Source organism: Vulpes lagopus, chromosome 18 (assembly GCF_018345385.1).
Source record: "Vulpes lagopus strain Blue_001 chromosome 18, ASM1834538v1, whole genome shotgun sequence".
In the NCBI taxonomy this organism is placed as follows: Eukaryota; Metazoa; Chordata; class Mammalia; order Carnivora; family Canidae; genus Vulpes; species Vulpes lagopus.
The window spans coordinates 29,705,114-29,722,227 of record NC_054841.1 but is presented as its reverse complement, the minus strand read 5'-3'; the positions used below and the strand labels follow the sequence as shown (position 1 = coordinate 29,722,227).

The following is a 17,114-nucleotide window of genomic DNA, read 5'->3' as shown; positions in this document are numbered from 1 at the left end:
CCCATAGGGTCTTTCATTTGTATCTAAGACCTACACATTTATATAAGTGCTTTTGATGTTGTGTAAAAATCAGCAAGAGGACCTCATGTGTCCGTATCCTGTACTGTTTTGAAATACTTTGTTTTGTTTTGTTTTTTTAAGATTTTGTTTATTTAGAGAGGGAGAGAACATAAGCAAGGGGAGGGGCAAAAGGAAAGAGAATTCCAAGCCAACTCCATGCTGAGCACAGAGCCTGACATGGGGCTCTATCTCACGATCCTAAGATCATGACCTGAGCTAAAATCAAGAGTCAGAGGCTTAACCAACTGAGCCATGCAGATGCCCCAAGATTTTATTTTTAAGTAATCTCTGCACTCAACATGGTGCTTAGATTTTTAACCCAAGACCAAGAGTTGCATGTTTTACCTGGGCCAGCCAGGTACCCAGAGATATTTTGTTTTGATACATTCACATTTTCATGCCTTCAAAGGATGAAGTCAAGACTCTTTCAGTATTCCTTGTGTTAAGATGTGAAAGAAATGTCCAAGAGAACATAGAGAAATGACTTTTTTACTTCATGAACTTAAATCCAAATTACAAATTAAAAATAGAGAATTGATGACTTTGTGTGTGTGTGTATGAAGAGAAAACATTTGGTCATTTAACATATTTATTTGCTCAACAAAGATACACCAAAAGGTATATATTTTTATATAATTTTGACTTTGACCAAAGTAAAATATTTTACATATTCAGAAATTAAATTAACCAAGAAGCGTAAAACTAAAAACAAAAAAGTGAATCCATCTGTAGATCAAAGTAATAACAACCCATACACACACACACACACACACACACACACACCAATTAATTAAAGTAACTTTTAAACATAATCCTCTGTTGGAATCCTGATTTCAAACATCACTTGTTAGATAAGAAAGTGAGAAAAGGTGAAGTGAGAAAGGTGAAGAAAAACCCTGTGGATGGTGGATTTGAATTGTGGAAGTCAATATAAATTAATTATTTCAAAACAAATGTATATTTCCTAGCTCTTCCCATTGAAAGGGATCAGAAATATTAATACCACAGTAGAATAAACACCTCTACCGCCAGATCTTGGTTTCTATATACCAGTTCCCAATATAAGGTATCAGGACTCCTTGGAGAATTGGCTGATTGCAGGTTTAGGGCAGGGAAAGTCCAAGGTGAGCCTGGTACATTTCATGCTAAAAAAGCAAAGAGGTACCCCAAAGGTTAGTAGAGATATATCAAAACGATACTGGAGCTAGCTCAAGAAGCTCTCACTAGCCAAATTTGGGACAACTTAAGTATAAGAGAAAACAAATGTAATATCAAATTATAGCATATGATATAAAATGAGTCCATGGTGATACTAAAAAAATGGGGACAGGCAAGATATAAATCTTTTTAAACACTAATAAATAAAGATTTATAGAACTAAAAAGTCACTACTTTGTAACCGTTGGTATAATATAGTACTTGATCTAGGCAAGAATCATCAGTGGATATTAAGAGCAGTGGGTGACAGATTATTGATGAAAAGGATATGAACTGGTCTCAAAGTATCACTGCCTGGACCACTTAGTGCTTCCAGTGAGAGGAAAGTACCTTCACAGTGGAGAGATCTAGTAGACATGACGTTGACTACATGATTATACTTAGCAAGATCACTAAGTGGACAGACTGACATTATGTGCCTCCTTCGTATGACGCTCTGGAAAGGACACAACCTCACCTGGATATTAATCTTACCAAAAATGTTTGACTGAATCTAACCATAAGAAAAGAACCAGACAAATCCAGATTGTGGGACACAATGGCACCGGCTTTATATCTTCAAAAACATCAGCTCCGTGAGAAACAAAACAAAAATTGGAAGAATTATTCTATCTTAAAGGGAAATAGAGATTATAAATTCAATAAGCATTCCCTGATTGTATCCTGGGTTGCCTTTCTGGCAAAACAGGGAAAATTTGAAAATGAATTAGATTTGTACTTCTCCAACTTTAATGTGCATATAGATCTCTTAGGATCTTATAAAAATGAGAATTCTAAAAAAAAAAAAAAAAAAAGAAGAATTCTGATTCAGCGGGTCTGAAATGGGGCCTGGGATCTTGTGTTCTGTTGAGCCTCCAGGGTGATACCAGTACTGCTGGTCTACAGTATTAAATTCCTTGGGTATGATAATCGTAGTGTGGTTCTAAAAGAAAATGTCTTTCTTTGTTCTTAGGAGAGGTATACTTTAGGTGTGTGGTAAGAGAGAAGAGTGGATGCGTATGTGCTGGTGCATCTGTGGAGGGGAGGAAGCAAAATGGGTAGATGAAGATTGATTGTCCTAGTTAACCTGGGTTTTTCTGTATGTTTTCAAAGGAATGAAGACATTGAGCTGATTCTCTCAGAAAATAGTTTTTCAAGTCCTCAGATGCTACGATCTCGATATTTAATGTACCCTGGCTGGCAAGTATCATCACTGAAAAGTAGCTGAGATTTCTTTGTAAATGCAACGACTTAATCATTTACAGAAAAAAAGTTACATTTCAAGTGTTCTATGAGGGTGGGATGGCCTGCCATGTCCCAACAGCTGCTGGTCTTACCAGTAGCCCACTGCTCCACACATCTTGGGCTCCAACTTGGGAGCCTTACTGGATATTGAGACTTAGGGAGTGGCCCTGTGGGCACCAAGCACACCATGTCCTTTGTTTCCTCTAGCCTCTAGTGAGGGTGAGATGGCTGGCCTGGAACCAGGGAGTTACAGCCTTCCCAGGTGAAAGAGTTGCTCCTGAGAATACAGTGAGTCCTCTGAGGGGTCCCCCCTGACAGGTAGGCTCCCTGCCCTTGTGGCCCAGGGAATGTTTATTCTCTCCTGCAGACTCCCAAGTACATGAACCTCTCCTCCAAAAGGGAGAGGAGGAGGAAAGAGTGCCAAGGGTGCTGTAGTCATGCCAGTGCCAATATCACTTGAGCACTCACTGTGTGCTACACATTGTTCTAAGTTCCCCAGGACAGTAGCCACCAACCACATTTGGCTATTTAATAAAATGTAAATTAACAAAAATTAAGTAAAATCAGTCTCTCAGTCATACAAGCCACACTTCAAGTGCTTAGTAGTTACCTGTGGCCAACAGCTACCACATTGGACAGCACAGATCCAGAACATTTCCACCACAGAAAGTTCTGTTGGAAAGTGCCCTAAGAGCTCTATCTGTGTTATCTCATTAATCCTCAGACCAAGCCTATGAGGTAGGGTCCATTATTTTCCTTCTTTTAAGGATAAGGTAAGTGAGGAAGTGAGGAGTTAAGTGGCATATTCAAATTCATACAGCCAGTAAGTATGAAAGAGCTGCATTTCAAATGCAGCTAGTGTGACTCCAGAGCCCTCACACTATGTTGTGCTTGTCTCTGTATAGAATGGATTGTTCTGCTCTCTTGAAAGTTCTGGGAAAGACTGTTACTAAAGCTTGGCCAAACATATTCTCTTATGTTGATTTGGATTATCTTTGTTATCCTTACTCACTTCCCCCAGACAACTCTCTATGTCCTCCATATCATCCCTTTCATCACCAGTGTTTTATACCAGCAAAAAACTGATTGCACTATGCTGATAAAACAAACAAATCCAGTTTGTGAAATTGAAGATTGAGGCATATTCTTAGAAGGAACGTCTGATTTGAGTTACATCATACTTGCTTAAACAGTGGGTAGGTGGATCATTTCTTATGCCTGAACAAGACAATTATATCTTAGCTAAAAAGAAACAGATGGAGCTTCTGAGGTGAAACCTTCCTCTCCAGTGACTGCAGTTACTGACCCTTTTCCTGCCACACCTCTGGGCCTGGTCGTGAGATTCCTGCTGTCTCCACCTAGTGCCTAGGAAAGCACCCATTCTCTAGTCCATGGTGACTCATTCTGGGCATCGTGCATGTGACCCAGCTCAGGGCACAGACTTTCCTGGAAGTAGAATGATCCAAAAGAGAGCCAGGTATAAAAGGTTCATTAGAAACCTCTATGAATCTAAAGTCTGAAGCCTTCTCTTTACCAGAAGATCAATGCTTATAGAGAATCAGAGATGGAGAGGCCTTAGAGTCACCCTTCATTCAGGCTCTCCCCCTTCTGAATCCCTTCCTAGGATTCAGATAATTTAATCTTTTAACAAGGTGGCAGCCATGAGACTCCTACATATCCCTGTATACTTTTCCTTCCCTCACTGAATCAGGGCCCACCACCTCAGAGTGAATAGGCTTTAGCTCTGGATGTGCTCAGCTCTGTGCTGTGCAGATTCTCAGCCATTCCCCTCCCACAACCCTCTCTGTGCTCATCGACCCATCCCCATCTCCTCTGGTAGAAGGCTTATTTCTAGTTTTGCAGGAAACCTTCACTTTTCCCTTGGCCCCTCCCAATTTCCTTAAGGATTCAGGCTCTGAACAAAGAGCCAGAGAAGCAGATGGTCTCCCATGACTTATTTAGGTGGGGAGAGGGCAAGTGAACATGTCAGTATTACAAAATTATCATGCCAGCACCTTACTTTAAAGAAAGCATAAGGGGTAAGCTATTCTCAATACATATGATGTAAAATTCAAATCGGTAGAGCTATTTTAAAGCAAAGGAAACTAATAAAATATAATGGACTGGAAGAAAATGTTCCCATAATATGTGGCAAAGCATTAATATAATATTTGAGAAGCTTATTTTGATACCAAAGAAAAACAACCCAGTTCATATAGATGTGGACAGTTCACTTTTTTTTTTTTTTTTAAGATTTCATTTATTTTAGACAATGCATGAACGGGGAGAGGGACAGAGAGAGAGGGAGAGGGAATCTCAAGCAGACTCCTCTCTGAGTGTGGAGTCCAAGCAGTGCTCAATCCCAAGACCCTGAGATCATGACGTGAGCTGGACACTTAACTGACAGAGCCACCCAGGTACCCTTGGACAGTTCACTTTAGAACAAATATAAATGCCAGCCATGATAACAGAATTCCATTTTAGTAATATTCAGAAATGTAAAATGATGGCTTACTGTTGTTTTGATTGACACCTGTTACACTTAACCAAAAATATCTATAAGAATCATTGCTGGGGGAATTGTTGTGAAACTGAAACACTCTTCTATTGGGAGTGGTGTAAATTATTATCCATGAGGTGGTTACAACCTTTCCTGGATTGATTCTATCATGGGGATTCATCTCAAAGAATAATTCAAAAAAAAATGACAATTCTATAATTTTGGAAGTTAGGTGATGGGGATTTATTGCACTGTCTTTGCATGTCTTTGAAATTTTCCATATAAACTTAAACTTTTTTTTTATTTTTTATTTTTTTTTTAAACTTAAACTTTTTAAATGCCCTAATATGGCATGTTCTTTTCTTTTTTTTTTTTTTAAGACTTTCTTTAGGGGTGCCTGCCATCAGCGCAGTCATGATCTCAGGGTCTTGGGATCAGGCCCTGCATCAGGCTCCCTGCTCAGCGAGGAGACTGCTTCTCCTTCTCCCTCTGCCATTACCCCCGCTTGTGCTCTCTGGCTCTCTCTGTCAAATAAGTGAAATCTTAAAAAAAAAAAAAAGACTTTTTTTATTATTAAGTGATCTCTATACGCAGTGTGGGGCTTGAGCTCACAACCCCAAGATCAAGAGTCACATCCTCCACCAGCTGAGCCAGCCAGGTATTCCTGAACTTGTTAATAAGTCTGTGGTTGGCATGATGTCTGCTGAATTCAAAACAGAAAGTAGAGCAGAGGTGCCCTACCTCTTTAGTTCCTTCTGGAAAGTGTGCACATCCAAATGTACAGTCTGTTAAACTGCCCTCAGCAATGGTGGGATATAGTTGAGGCCCTGAGGAAGAGCTCTAAGGGTGTCAGCCCCAATCTCAGGTGGCACATTGGTAGGCTTCAAAGATAGATGGCCTGTGGTTCTATGTGCAACCATGCTTCCCAGTCTCAAGCTGAAAGAGACATACACGTATTTAAAACAAGTGTTTTGTACCCAAAAAGGCACATAAGAAACAACCCAAATATTACAGGATAAATGATACGTAATTCATCCCAGAGCAGTATATAACAAAACTCAAAGCCCCAATTACTTGTATTTAGAACTTTTTAAACCTTTTAGGTATGAAGGTAAATTTGATGCTGGATCAGTCTTTCCACTGATGGTTCAAATCTGCGTATGGTTTGGTCGCCCCCTGGAGAAGACTCGCTTCGTGGCCAAGTGTAAAGGTAAACCTTGATTGACACGTCTCAGACCCTGATAAAACAGTACCACAGAGTTGTTCCTGCTTCCTGGTACCATTTTAGTATTACGTGTGCTATGTTTTCTGTTCACCATTAGGGTCCAAAAACGGGCAGAGGGATTTGAGGACCCGGGAGTGCCCCACCCCTGGGAACAGTGGCAGAGCCCCTGTTAGAGGGAGAACCTGTGAGCCCAGGTTCCTCTAGTGGGAGTCCTTCCCAGCCCCTAACCCTCCCAGCTGTGTGCCCTGAACTTGTCCTCTTCTTCCACCAGCAATTCAGTCTTCCATCAAGCCAAGTCCCTTCTCTGGAAACATCTACCATATCCTGGGCAAAGTGAAGTTTTCAGGTAACTGGGGAATTGGATATGGGAGTCCTGTACTATGGAATGCTCATATCTCATGATATGGGTTCATAGCTTCCCACAGATGCTGGTCAGACTCTTTCAAAACCCTCGAATCTGGGCTTGACACCAGTGGCTTTTCTAGCCCTCCCCCCCGCCCCCCGCCCCTTTCTGCAGATCCTGCTCCACAGTGGAGGATATGTCCTCTATCTTCCCCTGGATGGCCTGCCTAGGACCTCTCCTCACAGCTCCTTGACTTCCTTGTTCCAGAGACTAGCACTTCCCCCAACCCCTTCAAGCCATCCATGGCCTCTTAGACCTCCTACTCGGAGCTGCCCCAGTGCTAAGCTCTTCAGCTCCATATCCATTGCTGCCAGAGTTTTCAAGGCTTCACTTGCCTTCTCCCTGTTTATCAGCCTTAGTCTTCTGGAACCCTCATGATCTGAAGTCTGTCCATCCTGGGCTGGAGATCAGAGAAGGCCTCAAAACAAGGAGTTATTCATCTCAACATTGAGAAAGGGGAGAATATTCTAGGGAAAAGGCACAGCATGTGCTTTGGAACCATGGCACATTGCAAGAACCAGGAAGGGTTCACTGTGATTGACACCTAATGGGAATATGTCTATTAAGGCATTTTTAGCTATTATAACAGAAAACCTCAACTCAGCTAGCAGTTGTTAGCTATATAATAAGAAGTGAAGAGGTCAGGCAGCATAGCAAGGCCACAGAGGACACAGGTAATAAGTGTTCTTCTATTCTTGATGTGTCAGCCTGCCCTCAGGTTCCCACCTCTCATTTCCAGGTAGTTCTACAGGTCTAGGTGTCACATCCAAACATAACACCCACCTGATAGGATAGGCTCTTCCTGTGGGTTGTTTTATCAATACTGACACCAATTATTGAAGCACCTCCTGCCACTTCTCCACAGACTTCTCTCTTTGGCCACAGTTGAGTTGCCATGACTTCTAGGGAATTAGTATTGGAGGAAGAGTGGGATGCTGGCAGGCAACCATCAGTGTCTGCCATAGGGAGTCACTGAGAGTTGTAAACATGGAACCATCTGAGTTCAGATGAAAGATGACACCAAAAAAAAAAAAAAATTAGATGACATCACCCATACAAAGGAATCTCTCAGGGTCCTTAACTCATGCCTTTGGCCTAATTTATGTTACTGATTTTGAAACTTTGGCCCCATACTCAAGCCTACTTAACTCAAGCTCCAATAGAGTCCCCCAGTAGCTTCAGAGGTCATAAAACCTCCTTCCCTCTCACCCTGTATTCCTCTTTATTTAGACCTTCTCTTGGCCCCTTTCTTATTTAAGTTATTCTCTCTTTGTTTTAGATCCCTTTCTCACCCTGCTTTTTAGGGGGACCTTGCCCTTATGTCTCCAGTCTAAGAAGCCCCTGGCTTCTCAGTCAATAAGCCCAGTCCCATCTCTCCTGTTCCTATCACATGACCCTTCTGCAGCACTTGTATGTTGACAGCCTCTTCCCTTGGCTTATCTCAGGCCTCCACTGAGACCAAAGGGGCTTTCCTCTCATAGTCCCCTTCTGGGCTAGTGATGTCCACCTGATTACCAAATCAACCAAGCCAGAAATTTACATTGCTCCTCCCTCTCTTACTTCCTCTTTTCTAACTTGACACCAATCATGGCAGTTCTCCCTCCTGCATATGTCACAGGAATCTGTCCCCAACCATCGACACATTACATCTTAGTGTAGCTTTATCCTTTCGGGACTCTGGAACTCCATGTGTTCTCCTTGCAGACTCTGAGAGGGCCATGGAGGTCTGCCACAACACTCTGGCCAATTCTCTGAGCATTGTCCCGGTTTTGGAGGGACCCTCACCACCGCCCGATTCCAGAAGCACACCTCAAGATAGCAGCGGACAGCAGGAGTGTTACCTTGTGTTCATCGGCTGCTCCCTGAAGGAAGAAAGTGTCAAGGACTGGCTGCGGCAGTCAGCTAAGCAGGTGGTTCCCAAAGCCCAGATACGTTTGGCACAAATGTGCCCAGCACACCCAGAGCTGCTCCTGGCCTTGGGCTAGGAGCCCCTCCATGACCTCCCTCCTGGTCTGCCCGTCACAGGCTCAGCCAGCACTTTCAGAGATGCTTTGAGAGTGAGAGGAAGCCACTCAGGGTAACCTCAAGGCAGACCTATTCTTACAGCCATTTCTAATTCTTTTGCTAAGGCAAATTGCAGTTATTAGGTGGCTTAACCGAGACCTGGGTGAAACCTCGTGGTTCCATGTGGATCCTGGGTCAGCCTGGTGGTCTAAATGCAATATATATTTTCTTAGCTGAACCTAATTCAGGGACTGTCCTGTGTTCTGAGCCCAGAATCCTTCTATACTTGGGTACTCTCTCTAGAAAAGAGAGACAACAAAGATATGCTTACAACGATTTGCAAACCAAGACTTCGAGCACTGATAGCAGTGAGCCCAGGGCCCTAGAAACAGGTGCAGGGAAGAAGATTCTTACCTGTAGAGGCCCACAAGCATCTTTAGCCCAGTACTGCAAAGAAAAATAAAACCCAGACTGGAATTAAAATCCTCTAATATGAGACACCTGAGTGGCTCAGTGGTTGAGTGTCTGCCTTTGGCTCAGGTTATGATCCTGGGGTCCTAGAATCAAGTCCCTCACCAGGCTACCCACAGGGAGTCTGCTTCTCCCTCTGCCTATGTCTCTGCCTCTCTCTGTGTCTCTCATGAATAAATAAAAGCTTTTTAAAAAAAATCCTCTAATATGACACAAGCCTTGGGTGCTAGGCCTCTTAGCACAGCCTCAGGGGTTTACCTTGACTTAGAATTCTGGAAATAGTGTTGGTTGGGCCCTGCATGGATCCTTTGTAGATGCTTAGTTGAAACCTGTCTGTTGGGCAGCCCCGGTGGCACAGCAGTTTAACGCCGCCTGCAGCCCGGGGTGTGATCCTGGAGATCCAGGATCGAGTCCCACATCGGGCTTCCTGCATGGAGCCTGCTTCTCCCTCTGCCTGTGTCTCTGCCTCTCTCTTCACTCTCTCTGAATGAATAAATAAATAAATCTTAAGAAAAAAATGTTAAAAAAAAAAAAAAAGAAACCTGTCTGTTATACTGAGGAATGGCTACTTGTAGGCTATGTATTTCTCAGATAAACTGGATGAACTCCTACATGGTTGACCAGGGGACTTCCTTTTGTCCCTTTGTCTGCGTGTCTGGCACTGATGGGGTTTAGAGTCGAGGATCTGCTATTTGCAAAAGCACTAGTGTTTCCTCTGCTGCTTGTTTGCCCTGGCACACAGCGTTCTGTGGTAGTAAGTGGTCTTCTTAAGGGGAGACAGTCAGGATACTGTGTCCAGGCCATAAGAGTGCTTATGCTTGTCTTTCCCTGCTTCTGGGATCTTATTCATGTAACTGGTCCCCAGAGCCCTGAGCCCTCACCTGTTCATGTACTTCCATCAGCTCTGTTGGGACCTGACCCCTCCCTCCCTATATCTCTACACAGAAGCCTCAGAGGAAAGCCCTGAAGACCAGGGGGATGCTGACCCAACAGGAGATCAGGAACATCCACGTGAGTCTCCTAAGAAACCCAGAGCTATCCTTCTGGACTGGCACAGTTCCATCCTTTAGGATCCCCTGAGTGAGGGAGCTCTTTGTAGGGCATTCTGGAGGTCTTGCTTCTCTCAAGCCATAGAGGGAAACTGGGTGTAGAGGAACCTTAGCCCATCCAGCCTTGTAGCCTGAGAGAGGAAGAGGATAGAATGACCTCTCATGTGACCTGGGCATGAGATTGAGGAGAAGCAGTGCCTGTGGGAGAAAGGGATGATGTGAAGTCCTGTTTTGACACGCTGTTGAAGTAGGCACAGAAGTCCTTTCTCCTCCCATCCGTCTGTGCTAGATAAACCACAGGTAAAGCAACAGGGCCCAGGAAGAACTCAAGGTCCAGAAGCTGCTGATAAGCAGGTGGTAGAATCTTGGAACCAGCAGGAGAGGTGCTTTGATGACCCCATCCCAGCCTCTTCCCCAGTCCTCACCTCACTGGGGCCTTTTCCTGAGGGGTTTGGAGGCAAAGGCTAAAAGGGACAGAGTCCAGGCTCCAGCACAGGCTATATCACTTCCCGTAGTGTAATGAGTGAATGGGAGAGGATCTGGGACTCCAGGAGCCCCTGCTTTGGACTTGAGGAGGTCCCTTTCATATCCAGCTTCTGTCCTGGGCAACCCTGGGTGCTCTGGAGAAGAGACTGTGGGTACCTCAGAAGGCAGTCCTTGTAGTGTGTAGTCCTTGTTGCTCCAAAGGAACATTTGGAGCAACATGGATTTGAGTACAAGTAGCTTACTTTTGGAAGTGATTCTAGGAGACACTAGCAGGGACGTGGGAAACTAAGGGAGAGAATGAAGGAGAGACAGCTAACGAAGGGTATGTTATCAAACCAGTACCACTGAGGACAAGTGGAGCTTAATCCCATGAGGAGCTCCCAGAGTTCCTTCTGTCAGTTACTCTGTGAGGACTGCTGTGGGAGCCATTTCCTCACATGTCTAGCCTTACATGGGGCAGAGTGGGCTATCATGCTAAGGTCATAGGCTTGTTTATTTGTCTCTAATAAATAAGCAAATGATAGAAAGTGGTCAGATCATTTTAACAGGACTCTTTTTTCCTACAGGTAAAACGCCACCTGGACCCCCTGCCCGCGGGCTATTTTTACAATGGCACCCAATTTGTCAACTTCTTTGGTGACAAGACTGATTTTCATCCACGTATCCTTAGAATCTATGGTGGGAAGGTTGGGGGTGTGTGGAAGCCTGATCATAAAGAGGGTGGGTGTCTGCTGGAGCCACAGCAACCTAACCCCTAGAGTAGGCTGCGTTCTGGAAACACACAACAAGCCACAGAGGCAGGCTTTTCATTTTGGCCTTCTAATGTCATTAACAATAATTTTGCCTTCATTCAGCGATTGCTAATACACCTGTGGGTTGTAGTTTAATGTAGCTGTGGTGACATCCTGAGTTCTGGGTTCTAGTTTAAATGTAGCTCTGGTGACATCCTGCATTCTGTGGTCATCAGGATCATAATTGACAAATTGGAGACTAGATGTGATTACAATAGTTAACCTGTGAGAAAATGGACAGGAGTCCTGCTATGTGCTTATGAATGCTGAAGGGCTCAGCACTACACCTCAAGAAGGAACCTGTGCCACCCCTGACCTCTTCTCTATAGCTGTGGTGCTGCCAGTATATAAAAAAAGCCCAGTAGGTAGGCTTTGTGTGGGCTGAGCACTCACCTGCCCACAGATTCCTCTGGGCCTGGGCAGGCTCCCTTGTCCTCCTGGCACAGGGCTCTCTTCCTTAATGAGATGCCAGTTATGGACCAGTTCATGAATGACTATGTGGAAGAAGCCAACCGGGAAATCGAGAAGTATAACCGAGAGCTGGATCAGCAGGAGTACCATGACCTCTTTGAGCAGAAGCCCTAGGGGAAGGCTGGGCCATACATCCTGCAGAATGTCCACCCTAAAGGTGGACGTTCAGAAATGGGGTTACTGAACCTCAGCTCTCCCAGAGGCCCCTCCCTAAAGGGGCTGTCCTTGTTCTTCTTGGCCTTTGTATACTGGCTTGAGTGCATGTTGTCTTTATCTCCACACAGCGCTGAAGAGCATCACCTGCACCACTGATGGGGGGGGGGGGCTCATGGAGGATGAACAGATAAGGACTGCCCTGTGTATGCGTCTGGCAGCCCAGAACCTCTGGGTCTCTCGTCACAGTACCTCCTTTGGGCTATTGAGGCACTGTGACAGAGAACAGCATTTGTACACAGAGGAGCTTTTGGGATGTAGAAGGAACCCTGGCTGCCTGAACTGTGGCCATGCCTAGAGGACCAAGCCACCACAAGCTTTGGGCCTCAGACACTGCCCCAGGAAAACTGTGGAACTTCCAGCCTGCCTTCCCACTTAGGCCCCTTGCATTGAAGGAGCTGGCCCTGCTGGCCCTGGGGAGTAGCCCCAGGGGAGTAGCCCAAGCCCAACCCACAGAGCCACCGAGCCCCCGAGCTTGGGCTGAGGTCAACAGCTTATTCTAAGATGAAGGGATGTCCCCTTATAGACTAACTGAGGGGAAAGGCATGTTGCTTTCCAGAGGCATGAGGCCTTTGAATTATTATAAGCAGTCTCCCTGGAGGTTGGTTTTGTGCTCCCCTCATGGCATCATTCTGGTTTGCCTCATTCAGCCCCTCTGATGATGCTTCACCTTACTTTTGAGGGGAGCATCCTGCAACTGCTTACTCTTAGGCCCAGGGCTCTGATTACTTGTGGAGCCTCCTGAAGGGGGCTTACTCTCCAGCAGCCAGCCCTCACTTGAGCCTTGCCAGGGAAGGCTTGGTCTTCAGCCACAAACTTCAGGAAACTTATGTCCCCAAGCATTGTTTCAAAGAATTCCAATATCCAGTATAGAAAGCCTTCCAGTGGCTTTGTTTTCAGCTGAACCATAAAGCAGAGGGGAATTACAAATGTACCCCATACCTGACTTCCAGAATCACTATGGGGGGGTGGGTCACAGGCACTGATATTTGGGTGATGCCTGTTAGGACTTTAGCGCCTCAGCGGCCTAGATTGTAAATGCTTTCTGAATTTTACTTTTTTTTTTTTTTTTTTTTTTTGCATGTCTTAGGAAGAAGCACATAGATGAAACCAGCAAAGTTTCCAGTAATGTAGAGGGGTTTTTGAGAATGGCCCCTGGCACAGAGGAGAGATTAAGAAAGGATGGAGCACATGTGGCCTATGTGCCTGGTCACTCAGAGGCCTCCATGCAAGTAGCAAAGCAGGTGTTAAGGGCTTGTCAATAAAATGTACTTGTATTAGAAAAAAATAATCTGTATTTAAAGCCAAATGAACAAAACCCCAAATACCACTCAATAAGAAATCTTGCATGAAGAAAGCCTTCTGAAAAGGCCCATGTACTCCAATTCCAGCTCCCAAAGCTGGTGGTGACAAGGGCCCAGATATGGAGCCCAAGTCTGGGAGCACCTCATTTCTGGTTGGCCAGAGGCTGGGGTTCCATAGTGGGCCTGTCTCTACTTCAGAATCAATAACATAGATCTTAAGTGCAATTGATGAAATAAGCAATGAGTTACTGTAGCTTCCTTTAGCTCTACCGAGCTCTTTTTAAAAACTCAGACTTGAGCAGCCTTAGAAAAAGGAGAAGTGGGGTGGGTGGGGAGGGTAGGGGAACCATAGGCCATTTACTCCAAGTGGGTTGCTGTGAACTTTTAAATGAAAGCTCTAGATTAAGGAGCTCGAGCCATTTCCTGGCTGCTGCACAAAAGAGTTTTTAAAGAGGGTTCAGAGCCCGCACATAAAAGCGGGTCTTCCCACTGCGTGGGGCTCTACTACGTGGTGGTCTTGGTTTCTTACCATTGTCCACAGAAATGCTCTCTCACCAACTTGCCCCACTGTCCCAATTCCTCTACTGTTAGAGGGAATACTGTGATTACCTCAACTTGAATATGAAACTGTGATTGAAAAAAGTCAAAACGTTAAGTTCCAAAGCCAAAAAGGCAGAACTGGCTGAGGCCTCTGGTGACGCTCCTCAGCTTTCTCGGGAGTGTAAAGGGGCACATTGGCGAAAGGGCATTCCTTGGGGGCACACTTGCTGTGCCCCTGGTGAAGAGGCACACTAGCTGTGTAAGCTCTTTGAGGACTGAAGCAGGGAGGATGCTCCCCCCTTGCACTGCCCCTTCTAGAATCTGCTGGGTGCCTATGGGTTCTGACTGTGAAGTTTTAATATCCACTTGATTCCTCTGGGAGCTCCAGGAGGAGGGACAGGGTCTTAGGCTGTCTCCAGAGGAAGGGCCATGACACTGTGTTGTAGATTTTGACCTTAGGAGTGGATGCCAGGGACCCAGCAGCGACATTAGGTGTAGTAGATTCCTTAGGGAGAAGCAGAAGTCCTCCAGGGGTTTACGTGCTTTTTGCCAATTTTCCTATTAGCAGCTTCAGTTTTATATCACCCAGAGTGAGTGTGATAACATTGAAGTCGCTGAAGTTATGGGTTATTTTACGTTTTGATATGGGATTTTTTTTTTCTTTTTTTGATTGGAAGGAGGCAGAAATTGGAGAAAAGGGATCACCCTGGGAAGGGGCTGCTGGCAAGGAGTCCAACTGGCCCCATCCAAGCCCTTGTGGCTGTCTGACCTGAGGCCAGGACACTGGGCCTTGCTGGTAGCAAGAAAAAGTTCCCTCCTAAATTCTCTTAGGATTTTGGAGAATTTTTGCACAGTAATAAGCTCTGGGTTTGCTCTTTGGGCTTCTCAAAAGGGAAAAGTTAACTCAAAGATTGTAAACTATTAAGTATTCCAGCATGTTGCTGACCTAGTTGGATAGTTGTACCTCAAAAAGTAGGTGAGAAAAGGCTTCCTTGTCCCAGGTTGTCAAATAATGACAGAAGAGCTCACTTACGTGCCAAAATTCACTTTTATACTAGTTTTTCAGTGCTTTAATATTTGTAACTTAAATTTTAAAACTCATATTTACAAACACTACTGTAACTTCAGTGAAACTGAATTGTGTGATTGAAGCTTTTTGCTTATTATAGTATTTATTACACTACTTAATTCAGTAAATATATAAAAGTAGCCTTCAATTTATTTTTATATTATTTTACATGTTTTTACCTGCAGTTGTGTATGTGAATTTACCTTGGTAACTGAGATATCATGCTAAGGACCAATAAACTCACTGAACAAGCAAGACCTGGCACTGTTACCTGTTGCTGTGGACTCAGCCCCAAGGTGGGGTGGAGTTTGGGAAGGCCAATCCCCTGGGACTAGAACCCTTCCTTGGGCCTCCCAGGGAAACAAACACTCTGCTGGGCAGCTGGGGAGAGGTCCTTGGGGCACACATTCCCACCCCCAGGCCCCAGAAGGCTCACAGAGGGTAAGGTTCATGAAGAGACCCCCCTGCATGGGAGCGGGCACTCTCGACTCTCAGAACCCAAAGAGGGAATCAAGGAAGCTGGCTGGGGCCCTGGAAGGAGCTGCATCCATGGCTGACCTTGTGCTCTTCCTGGATAGCGGGGCACTGGTGTCAGTTTGCAACCCACACCCCAACTTGGCCAGGGTGCTTTACAAACTGGTCGCCCCAGGTAACTCCAGCCAAAGCTCCATGAGATGGCCCTTGTTACCCCTTTACAAATGGGAACAATCGAAGATGAAGGGCCCAGGGTGTGGAGGGGTGGGCCCGAGCCACTGCCCTGGCTCAGGGTCCCTCCAGGACACTGCTCTGATGTTGCCCTGCCCCAGGAGCCTGGGAGCCACACATGCCCACCCAGAGAGAGGCTGCCCACAGGCCCACAGCTCTAACAGAGTGCTCACAGCACCCCTCTCCAAGAGCGGCAGGGGTCCCAAAGCCGGTGAGGCACGCGCCACCCATACCCTCCTCTGGCCTCTGGCCTTGTGGAGAAAGAGCTGATTGCCAAGCAGAGCCCTGCTTTCTGTCCCGCTCTTGAGGCGAGGGGCCTCTGGACAGGAGAAGGGCTCCACAGGGGGATGGAGATCTGGCCCTAGGGGAGGAGGCAGCCTCTGCAGGCAGCCTCCCTCAGATGGTGGGGAAGGTAGTCTGAGGTTTGGAGGTTCTGTGCACTCAAGTAGTCATGTACAAACCAAGGCAAAACTGCATGTGAGAAGCCCAGAGAATTGGGAGAGAGGGGGTGGCAGAAGCATCCCTTTTCTCAACAATCCCCCTTCCCCAGAGTCTCCCACCTGGAGTCCCGCAAGGCCAGATGTGAACCTTGAGGAGCTCCTGTGCTTGGAATTGCTAGGAAACCACCAGGGTTTCGGGATGACCCTCAGAGTCGTCAGGGAGATGGGGGAAACAGTACATGTGGGGGGGGCGGTGCTCCTGGACGGGATGATCTTTGAGGGCCAAGAAGACTCAGAGACCAGGAAGCCTGGAACTGGGAAGGGGGCCTGTCCCCACTTGATGGGAAGTGACTTGGAGCAGAGGGTCTCAGGTGGAGCTGCGGAGTATCACAGAGCCCTCTTGGGAGCACGAGAAATAGTCATGTATTCATTTCTATCACACAGTCTAGGAAACAGTCATGCCCAAAGGAAACATGGCAGTATGCCCCACTGCCAGCCCATGATGGAAAGGGCATGGCTCCGTTGCTGTAAGAAGAGTCTAGGGTGGTCCCAGCTTCAAGCTGGCCCTAGGCACTCAGATGTCATCAGAGCCTCTCTCCATACTTGGTGGCCTTACCCCCTCCCCGACCCCCCAGCAGTGAGTTTCCTTTATGCAACCAGCAGCTCCAACACCCTAAAGGGAAGACCCAGCCTCCTCCAGAGGCAGCACCAAAGTCTGGGATCACATTCCCATCCCTGAACCAGTCACAATGGTCAGGAATACTCTGACTGGCCTGACCATGGGTCACTGTGCACTTCCAAGGGCTCCCCAATATCAGGCCCACTGGGGAATCTCAGGCCCTCAAAACAGGCCTTGCTCCCTAGACCTGCATAGCAGGCCGTTTCTGAGCTTCTCTGTTAAAATCAAATACATACTTGATTTTTTTAATTTTGCTTTCTGC

The 17,114-nt window shown here is 45.9% G+C and overlaps 1 protein-coding gene across 2 annotated transcripts in view; it reads left to right on the top strand.

Moving 5' to 3' along the window:
* The window catches only part of DNAAF9 (dynein axonemal assembly factor 9), a 155,646-nt gene extending 140,363 nt beyond the window's left edge, over window positions 1-15,283 (top strand). For both annotated transcript variants that reach the window (XM_041732306.1, XM_041732304.1), the window contains exons 31-37: window positions 2,371-2,457; window positions 6,106-6,212; window positions 6,499-6,573; window positions 8,335-8,540; window positions 10,051-10,116; window positions 11,207-11,300; window positions 11,904-15,283. In XM_041732306.1, the coding sequence (XP_041588240.1) occupies window positions 2,371-2,457; window positions 6,106-6,212; window positions 6,499-6,573; window positions 8,335-8,540; window positions 10,051-10,116; window positions 11,207-11,300; window positions 11,904-12,016 (748 nt within the window). In that variant the 3' untranslated portion in view covers window positions 12,017-15,283. The remainder of the gene's footprint in view (window positions 1-2,370; window positions 2,458-6,105; window positions 6,213-6,498; window positions 6,574-8,334; window positions 8,541-10,050; window positions 10,117-11,206; window positions 11,301-11,903) is intronic.
* Window positions 15,284-17,114: the final 1,831 nt, after the last annotated feature.